Here is a 10,441-nt window from a genome sequence, read left to right on the forward strand (position 1 = left end):
TGCGCACAGACTTTGTGTAATGCCTCTGCCCTGCTAGACCTATTTTTAGTCCTGCCTTGTTAGGAAATGTCATTGCTGGAACACTGTAGGTGGCAGACGTGGTCAGGAACTGAAACACCACAATGACAAGTGCAGATGGTGGGCCTACCTAGCATAAGCCTAAATGATGGAGAACATGTACTTAAGCTTCCTTAAATTGAAATGCTCAACATATAATCAGTGAGCAGTAGTGTGGAATAGTAGAATAAAAATCTGTTAGTCAAGGCCACCATATTGGACCAGGCCAGATGTGGATAATTGTTTTTTGGAAAGCACTAATACTAATTACAGGTAACAGCGGTAGTACCTTGATGTTATATCTTTTGATGATATGTGTAGTGTACTAGAGTGTTCTTGTTAACTAAATATGGTAAAGTAGAAGTGTAAAATCACTTGCCAACCTTGACTGTTTTCAAGGGATCTGCGCCCAGCTACAGAAGTGTGACTTACACAGGAAACCCCACAAGCCTGTTTCTGAGTAGCAGGAGTGATTGATATAACCAAAATGTATTAGATGTAATTTTGTTATAATACATATACTATCATTAAGTTTCTTAGACAAGTTGTGGGATAAAGCAGCCTTGTTAGCGAAGACCATAAACTAAGGTGGAAAGAAAACAGGATTGTGGCAAACAACATTACATGAGGGAAAGAGATAAGAAATCCTCCCTTTCGGGACCTAAATACCAACTAATTGACACCTTCCAATTAATACCATAAGAGAACTGGTTCAGTTCAGTTCCAAAAGTGGCCATGAAACAAGCATGAATAAAGCCAATCGGAGGACAGTTCTTAGAATATTTAAACAACCCATCTAGAAATATAAGGTACAGACTGGAAGGAAAACTGGAGAGTTCTGCAAAATCAAGCTCTCTGTCTCTCTCTGTCTCTGCCCTGGACTAACACTGGGCCCCTCGGATCACAGTCCTCGTCCAGATCCCAACCCTGTTTGGCTTTAGCCCCTTTTCCCTGTAGCTGAAGCCCCTCAGCCCAGGTCTACTGACTCAGGCCCTGGCTCTTGGGCCTCAGCCTCACAGCAGAGGGTGCCTACCAGGGACCCCTTTGGTAGTCTCCTCTGCCCCTACAGCCATTCCCAGTCTTCCAGTTCCCAACAAATGTGCATGAACATAAACACCAGCACAGCAGAAACAAGCAAACTGCTTTCACAAAGTTCTTCCCTGCTGTCAGTCAGTACCCTACCACAGGCTACAACTCTCAGCACTAGGCTCGCTCTCACCCCCTGTGGGTAGCTGGGTATCCCTGGGCATTGCTTCCTGCAGTCATCTTCCCTGGGGAATTCCTTTCCCTGCAGCATGCAGGGTTTGACTGCCCTCTCTGGCTCAGGCCCTGGGTTTTTATGTCTCTAAGCCCTACCCCCTTTCTGTCACATATCTTTCCCCAGCCACACACAGGGGTTTCACCCCCACACTTAAGAGTCAGCCTGCACTCCTGCCACTGTGGCCCTACACAGCCAGCTTAGCCTGCTGCCTTCTCTTAAGGTGACAGGAGCCCCTGACTCCTTGTTACAGTCTCCTCTCCTCTACCACCATTGTGCCCTAGTAAGGGGGTTTGAGTTCCTTGCCACAGCTAGACAGGCATTGAAATAAGTGTACTTGTGCTTTTGGGGTGTGACTTGGGGGGGGGCACATGCCCCCTCAGATTAGTGCACCCACGGAGGGCATGGCACTGCAGCCTGACCAAACTGGCATGGGCAGGAGCTGTCTATGTAGCCCAGAGAGTGGGTGGAGCAGGGCAGTGAGACTCGTTGCTGCTACTGGTGCTGCCAGGACTCCCATGCCAGCTGTGCTGCCAGTAGTATGAGGAGTAATGGATGGGGTACAGCTGCCGCCTGAGGGGAGTAGTGGTGGTGGCAGCTGGGCCATGGCAGCAAAGTAGAGCTACAGCCCAACACTCAAGCAGCTGGTGGTGTCAGAGGAGAGGGCAGCAGAGCCCTGCCCCTTGCATTACTCTTTGTACTGCTGGTGGGGCAGCTGGTGCGGGAGTCCTGTTGGTGGTGATGGCAGCAATGAGCTTTACTGCCACGCTCTGCCCTCCTGCACCAGATCCTGGCAGTCTGGCCAAGCTGCAGCCCTGTGCCCACTATGGGCACACCAATCTGAGAAGGCACATGCCCCCCTCAAGCCTCACCGACACATTGCCTGTGCCCCTGCCTCTCTGCTCCCCATAGACGTACCTGCAGGAAGCTGCAGATGTTGCTCTCCACTCTGCCTGGCTGTCATGTGTATGTGTGTGCATGTGCACAAGCATGTGGTGCCCCCTGCCTGATTGCCTTCCTCCCACCCCACCCAGTCCCTTGCAGGCTGGAACTCTGCCAGCCTGCAAAGGGAAACCCATAGTTTCCCATGTTTTTCTCCTTTTAAAGGAAAAAATCCAGATCCCTGGAAATGGAAAACCCAGATCCCTGTTTATTAGTATGCAACAGTGTTATCATATGGTCAAGCACTAGCAGCATCTGTTTTTTTTCAAAAATGTATGCAAAATGTGAACCATTTTTTAAGCTTGTTTGTGATCCTTCCATATGTTCTTACAACCCACTTTTGGGTTGCAACCCACAGGTTGAAAAATGCTTGACCTAGATGACCCAGTGAGGTCCCTTCCAGCCCTACTTTCCTATGATCCTATGACCAAGGAGCCATTAGAGCCTGAGTCCCTGGCTATTGCATGGAAATTATTAGACAAGATCTGCCATAATATCCCAGGCTGGTGATCCCTCCTCCATGCTGCAGAGGAGGGGTCCACTAAGCTTTTTTTAATGAGAGCTGAATTTTTCCATTCACTCATCTCTGTATCCCACCCCCTTTAAAGGTCCCCTTTTTTTCTTTTGTGTTGCAGCTTAACTAATTCCTTCCCATCAAAACTCCACCCAAAGAATTAAAGAACAATCAAACCAATGCTATCCTGAAATACTGAGATCCTCCCTCTGCTCCTGTGTTATATCCCCCTGCCCGACTTTACAGTCTTTGTAAAGTCTATGGGGCAGAGGCTGCATTTCCCCCTATGGTTGAATGCCTTGCACAACTGGGCCAGGATCTTGGCTTGAGTCCTTAAGAACTACTGTAAATCAAAGAAACAACAAACATCATTATTATTATTTATCTGTGTTTTCCCTGGTGTGCTTTGATATCATTATGTTAATGAGATACTGGAATTAAGCACTACAGCACTCCGTTGGCTTCTATTCCCTTAGAAACACAGGTAGAAATGCTTAATAGCTCTCCAATGGCAATGAATATTCATGAATATGACACATCCTTATTAAGTATTTGCTTGATTTAGAAATAAGTACTGTAATTAAAAAAGAACTATTGAGGTTAAAAAGCAACAAAGGAAATGCAGGTATTCTGTGCTAGTGTTCAAGACTTTGCCTTACATAGCAAAGGAATGCATGCTATGGCCTCCCAATTTAGGGTGGCCATCATAGAGGACAGTCCGGTTGTCCTCTGTCCTCTATTGATGTGAAACCTGATGCCTTTATGACATAAAGGCATTGGGTTTCATATCAATAGAGGACAAAGTAGCAGAAAACCAGAATGTGCTCTATGATGGCCACCCTACCGCCTATCCTCCTAATTCTTGTAATGTTTCTTGATGGATTACATGCAGCTGTTTAACCAGATTGTCAATGAGCATTTAGTTTTCCTTCTGAATGCTCATGCTTTCTCACCCTTGCATTTACCTTGTCAAACAACTCTACTGTATTGGTGCTCTACCCTATTTTAACATCCTGTATTCTACCCCCTATATAGTTCCAGTGGAAAGCAGTGTAAAAGTTAAATTTTCTGTCTTCCTTTGGGACAAATGCCACTTTCATAAATTATTTTTCCCCGAACATTTGATTATTTTTATTTGGTATTTCCATTACACTAGTCCCTGGATTCCCCAGCCAAGATCCAGCGATAGGTCCTGTAGATAGTGCCCTGCAGTCTTTATAGTTTGAGGCTGTAAGCTGTGCCTTCATGTCTAAGCTTAACCTATGTAGTACTGACCAGCTGCAAAGTGTAGCTAAGCAGCAAAAGTCTGCCTCAGTGTAGTGTAAATCTCTCAATATGTAACAACCAGCTTAACCAGCAAATGCCACTAACATGTTTAACAAAACATAATTAAACAACGCATTATACTGTGGCTTTATTTTAAAATATTAATAGTGTGTAAGCCAGGGGCAGGCAACGTTTTTTGGCTGGAGTGCCGAAAAACACCACAATGCCTACCTCGGAAGGTGCCAGAGTGCCGGCACAGCAGAAAACCAAAATGATGGCAAGGGGTACATGGCAGGATGCCCTGCTTGTGCCCCTTGCCCCCCACCCAAAGCCCCTGCCTCACAACCCAGGCTCTGTGGCTGCCAGCACCTACCCTGGCTCTGGGTAGCTGCTGGAGCCCAGGCTGCTCCCAGCAGGGCTTGCAACGTCCCAGCTGCCTGCTGGGAGCAGCCCAGGCTTCTGGCTGGCAGCAGCTCCCCAGAGTCGGGGCCGGCTGCAGCCGGGAGGCTCCAAACAGCTGTGCCAGGCTCCGGCATCAGCTCTGCACCGGCGCGCGCACACGTGCCTTGGAGCGGGGGGAGGGGCTTGAGGCAGCGCAGCCCTGGTCTCTCCCCTACTCCTGGCACAGAGCTGATGAGCCCATCCCAGCTGTTTGTAGCCAGCCTGGGCTCTGGGCAACTGCAGCGAGCAGAGTGCAAACAGCTGCGCCGGGCTCATCACCTCCGTGCTGGGAGCAAGGGAGAGACCGGGGCTGCACTGTCTCAGGCCCCGCCCGCTTGGATACGCAGGTGCATGCACCGATATGGAGCTGATGCCAGAGCCCGGCACAGTTGTTTGGGATGCTGCAAGCCCTGCTGGGAGCAGCCCGGGCTCGTTGCTGGCAGCAGCTACCCAGAGCCGGGGCTGGCCGTGGCGTGCCAAGCAAAATGGCCTCGCGTGCCACGCTCAGCACGCGTGCCAGGGGTTGCTGACCGCGGGTGTAAGCAAATGTATTAAATGTTATTTTGCCATAATAAATGTATTTTAATTAAAATGCTTAGGTAATTTGTAAAAACAAAGCAGCCTTGTTTAAAAAAAAAAAAAGCAACAAAAAACTAAAGTGAAAAAGTAACAGGCCAGTAGCATTCCACAGTAAAACAAAAAGAAAATAAGAAGCCCACCTCTACTTTCCCAAGCCTTCTGAACTAACAAAAATGTAGTTCAATCCAGCTCTAAAAGTTTCATTAAGATAAAAAAAATCAAAACCCAATTATTAAAATATAAAAACTGGCCAATTATTAAAACCGGGCATAGGTTAAAAAGAATCCTTGGACTTCTCTGAAGCTCAGCACATCAACTCATGTCCCCAGAGAAAGAAAAAAGCCTGGCCAGCAAACCTGTTTCTTCCCTAAATCCAAGTCTACATAAGCACTGTCTTTGTTAATACACATAAGTTTGCTACTGCATATCCTAATACAATTTCAAGTTGCAACTAAAATGGTCTCACTGGTCATCAGTCAATCTCCTCTCACCCACAGTTAAAATTTAAAGTAACAAGGTTTATCTCTTGTACAAATGTTCACAAGCCTATAGGTCTACTCAGAGTGTGTGAAGAATTTTCATAGGCAGACAAGGTTCCTTGGGTAAAGCCAATATCTTTTATTAGACCAACTCAAATAGTTGAAAAATTCTTAGCAAGCTTTCAGGCACAAACCCCTTTGTCAGGCTGAGGAAGTATCTGCAAATGGTCTGTGCTCTTCCTGGATGGAGAGGTAAAGCAGCCAGAGGCCAGGAGCTATGCAAGAAATCCAGTCAGTCAAAATGTAAATTGAGGTGGTGAGTAGGTGACAGACAGGTGTGAGGGGATGAATGTAGCTGTAGTCAAAGGATGGGAGACAGAGGGGTGGGATGGAAGGGAATGAGAATAGCTGGTAAAGAGTGGAGGGTTTAGTCCAGGGGTGGGCAATTATTTTGGGCGGAGAGCTGCTTACCGAGCTGTGGCAAGCTGTCGAGGGCTGCATGGGTAGCCCTGCCCCTTGGCAGGTGCCCCCGCCCCCTGGTCACCATCTTGGGACCAGTGTCCCAATGTCTTGGGACCAGTGTCTCAGGGCCAGCACCAGTGGGGACCAGAGTGGGGCACAGGCGAGCAGGGGTCTGTGGAGCCCGGCTGGGGTGCACCAGTAGGGAGAAGGGGGCACTGACCTGGCTCCATAGAGCCCCTGCTGGGCGGGACCCTGTACCCCTGCTACCCTGCTCTGGCCCTGCTGGTACTAGGACACCAGCGTGTGCCCTGCTCCCACACCTGCTCACTCCCAGTGCCCCCCAGCCCCGCAGTGCAGGCATGGGGCAGCACGCAGCCCTGACCTCCTGCTCGCTGGCAGGGAAGGAGCTGGGGCAGAGAGTGGGCAAAAATGGCCTCTCGCCTGCCCCATGGCTGGTGCTCCCTGCTGCAGCCACTCGCAGCCCATGCGGCTGTCCTGAGCAGGCACAGGCAGCCCCAGGTGGGCAGCGAGCGGTTGCAGCGCGGGGCGCCAGCCACAGGGCGGGCAAGGAGCCGCTTTCCCCCCCCCCACGCTCAGCACCAGCTTGTAACCCGCCCTGCTGCCAGCCTGGGCCCCACACCAGCTCCGGGCTCGCCCGTCAGGGCTGCGCGCGCGGCAGCAGCAGCTGTGACCCCATGCTTGCCACACTGGGCAGCGTTTGCTGCTGCCCCTCCCCACCCCCACCGCACCTGTCTGTCACCTACTCACCACCTTAATTTACATTTTAACTGACTGAATTTCTTGCGTTGCTTCTGGCCTCTTTACCTGGCCTCTTTACCACTCCATCCAGCAAGAGCACAGACCATCTGCAGATGCTTCTTCCACCTGATGAAGGGGGTTTGTGTCCAAAAGCTTGTTAAGAAGAATTTTTCCAACTATTTGAGTTGGGCTACTAAAAGATATCGGATTTACCCAAAGAACCTTTTCTGCCTATGTCCTTAAACCAACACAGCTACAACCTACACCACTAAATAATTTGCAGGATCTCTGCAAGAGTGGGTCTTGATAGACATGAGGGACTAAGGGGAAGGGAATAATATTATCCCTTTTTACAAGAGGAAGAAGTGATTCACTTTATACCTGTGTGTTGATGGCCACAAAGTTTAAATATATCCATTCAGGACCTAAAATATTTGCCCAAGATCATATGCACTGAACTGGCACTGTAGTATAGAGATACTCTGGCTTGCTTTAAATGATCTAGCTCATGTATCACTAATAGACCTGCTGTGACAGCACAGAATTATCCATGGGTTCACTTACCCTGCAGAGAAACAGCTTGAAACCAGCTAACTGCTCGCTCGCTCGCTCTCTCCTCTATGCTGCAATCTACACACAACTGCAGTTGGTGGGAGTCGCAGTAAACATACTCCTGGCAGTCCCAGGCCTTTGCTTTAACTATAGCAGTGTTCGTCTCGTGAACAGGGATGGAATAAGTGTTCTCAGATGATATCAAGCTACTTCTGTCTGAATTGGCTGGTTTTCTCTGGGAACAGTTATAATTTCCTCCTACAGTTCATATGCAGCGATTTCAATGTAACAGGGCTTAGCCTTCCTAATATGAGATTGATAGTATTTGCTCTTATTAGACATATTCAGACTAGAGGATCTGGAAACTCTGTTCTCAGTTGCTTTAATGGAATTCAGTTTTCCAAACCCCTTAGGCAGCTTCACAGATTTTGGCTGTATTTTGTAATAACGTCAATGGGATCCATGAAACTGCTGTAAATAGCCCCGACTGAAAGAGCTGATATCAATCACTCTCATTCACTGCAGCTTTAATCTTACTGGCATCCAAAGAGCAGCCATTCGCGTGTTAGCCAAAGGGGTCACGTTTTGCTTTCCTCATAAAAAGCTCCTTGCTTGTATTGAACAGTTTTAACCCTTCCTCTTTAACAAGTCAGAGGTGAGTGGCTCACACAAGGGCCTGAGGCCTTATCCAGACAAAACTTGCACCAGTTTAGATAAATATGTGGCAGTCCCTGTGTGAACGCTCCCTCATCTGTGGGTTTAAGAGTGACTTGTGCCTGCACACAAGGCAGCTCCTTCTGGCTTCAGTTAGAAATGACTGCTTGACTTACAATGTAATGTAGCCACCATGAAGAATAGTGTGCAACACACACTAGGCACACGCAAGATTGAGAGTCTGAAAGTTGTTTGGTGCTTGCCTTGCCAATTTGTGGCTACATCACATTTTTTTAGCACTTGATGCATGTGGATCAGGAAGGAGTTGGCAGGGCATGTTTTCAGGCTGGCACTCCCAGGCAGTACAGATGTGCCAGAGGTGACATAGCCAGTCCTACTACCTTTCCCTGATGTTACTGAAAGCAGAGCCATTTAAGATCAATGGGACCAATTAATTCCTAATGACATTCTTTCAACATTTGAAGTAAATCTCTGTTTTTGTTGGGGTTTTTTAACATCTGCAAGCAGCTTAAGTGTCAAGGTGTTTTTAAGGGTGCTGGCTATAGCTAAGGCTGGGGACTTTGACTGGGGTGTGCCAATGCTCCTGCTGGAAGCAAAACCAGAGGTTCCTGGCTAGTGTCTTACCCCTCTGCTCAGACTGATCCCCATATTTGGGGTCAGGAAGAAATTTTACCCCATGGGCAAATCAGTATTGACTGTGGGGGTTTTGCCTTCCTCTGTAGCAAGGGGCAGGTCCCTCTACCCCAGCCTCTTGAGCATATTCTGACAACACCTCACAGAAGCAGGACACTGGTTCCCCTGCTTTCCCTGTGGCAGCTTTGGGTGTGAGGTCAATTGTGTCTCATGCAGCGTTTAAATCCCAAACCCCATCAGTTTAGAACGATACATCCTTAAGTACCACCACCATTTTTTTCAGTTCAGCCTTAAGTACCACCAGCAAACTTTTGTCATATAAAGTAATTATATTACTATATGTTAAGAGGTATGAATCCAAAAAGATGAGAAAGCCAGTAGGGAAATACAGATTACTTGAGTGAGGGACTAGCACGGGGTGGGCAAAATATAGCCCATGGGCCGATACGACCCATGAGGCCATTCTATCTGGCCTGAGGGGCCCCTAAAAAACTTTTGAAATTTAAAATTGATCTGTCCTTGGTTCCTGTCAAAAATGACAGGAACTAGGGGCAGTAAGACCCAGGGGAATCCTCGGTGGGCTCCTGCAACAGCAGGGCCTGCCCAGCCCTGCCCCCCCAGGGGAAGCCCCAGGAGGGGCTTCTGGCCTGGGACCAGGTGGCTGCACTGGCACCGGAAACTCAGGGAAGGAGCTGGTGCTGAGCACAGGAAAAAGTGGCCCTTCCCCCACCCCATGCTCCTTGCGGCAGCCACTTGCAGCCCGCGCAGGGCTGTCCTGAGCAGGCACATGTGCTCCGCACCAGCTCCTTCCCTGCTGGCAAGCAGGGGGTCGGGGCTGCGCGCTGCCCCCTGCCTGTACCACGGGGCTGGGGGGCACTGGGCGTGAGTGGGCGCAGGAGCACAGGGCCTGCACCAGTGTCCCAAGGCCAGTGCCAGCAGGGCCCAGAGCAGGGTGGCAGGGGTACAGGGTCCTGGCTGGCAGGGGCTCTATGGAGCTGAGCCAGCTCCCCCTCTCCCTGCTGGTGCAGCCCAGCCCAGCTCCACAGACCCCTGCCAGCGTGCACCCTGCTCTGGGCCCCGCTGGCGCTGGCCCTGGGACACTGGTCCCAAGACACTGGGACACTGGTCCCAAGATGGTGACTAGGGGGCGGGGCTACCCATGCAGCCCTTGACAGCCTGCCAAAACTGGGTAAGTGGCCCTCCCCCGAAATAAATGCCCACCCCTGGACTAATAGAAAAGTGATGGGGTGAGAAGGGCAACATACCTAGGTTACAGAAAATACAATCATAGCCAACTGGGGTGAGGATTATAAGGACCACATGAAGTCCATAAGTGAAGATCAGAAACACCGTGGCAAGGGGCAGGACATGAAAACTACCAAAAGTGATGTAAACCAACAGGAGTGGAGTCAAACGATTCCCGAAGTAATGAAGAAGCCAAACATTACCCCCAAAGCAAACCTTGCCTGTGACAATACTCCAACCTGTTAACACACCTCCCGCTGGGGCCCGCTGCTCGGGAGCCGTGTTTCCCAGCTTTTCCAGCCCTGGGCACACATATTAATACAAATCATCGCCTGTGAAGGCACCCCCATCCTCGTGCCTATGGGCGCTCCTTGCCATGGCAAAATCCCGCGGCGCAGATGTGGGGAGGGACGATGCCCGCCAGGCAGGGGGCTGGCCCGGGTGACCTCGGCAGGTCCATTGCAGCCCTGCCGCAGGAGGGAGGCGCCTGATCCCGCGGCGCAGCAGCACAGGCAGCGGGCGGCGCGGAGCGGAGCGGAGCGGAGCAGCCTGGCTTGCTGCCCTCCTTCCCCGATGCGG

At 50.0% G+C, this 10,441-nt stretch overlaps 1 protein-coding gene across 1 annotated transcript in view; it reads left to right on the top strand.

The window, feature by feature from the left end:
- The first annotated feature begins 9,937 nt into the window (after nt 1-9,937).
- LOC102376569 (extracellular tyrosine-protein kinase PKDCC-like) overlaps nt 9,938-10,441 on the top strand; it is an 11,395-nt gene continuing 10,891 nt past the window's right edge. Inside the window, exon 1 of the mRNA XM_025216254.1 lies at nt 9,938-10,042. Within this exon, the coding sequence (XP_025072039.1) occupies nt 9,938-10,042 (105 nt within the window). The remainder of the gene's footprint in view (nt 10,043-10,441) is intronic.

This window comes from Alligator sinensis, unplaced genomic scaffold (assembly GCF_000455745.1).
Source record: "Alligator sinensis unplaced genomic scaffold, ASM45574v1 scaffold160_2, whole genome shotgun sequence".
NCBI classification, from domain to species: Eukaryota; Metazoa; Chordata; order Crocodylia; family Alligatoridae; genus Alligator; species Alligator sinensis.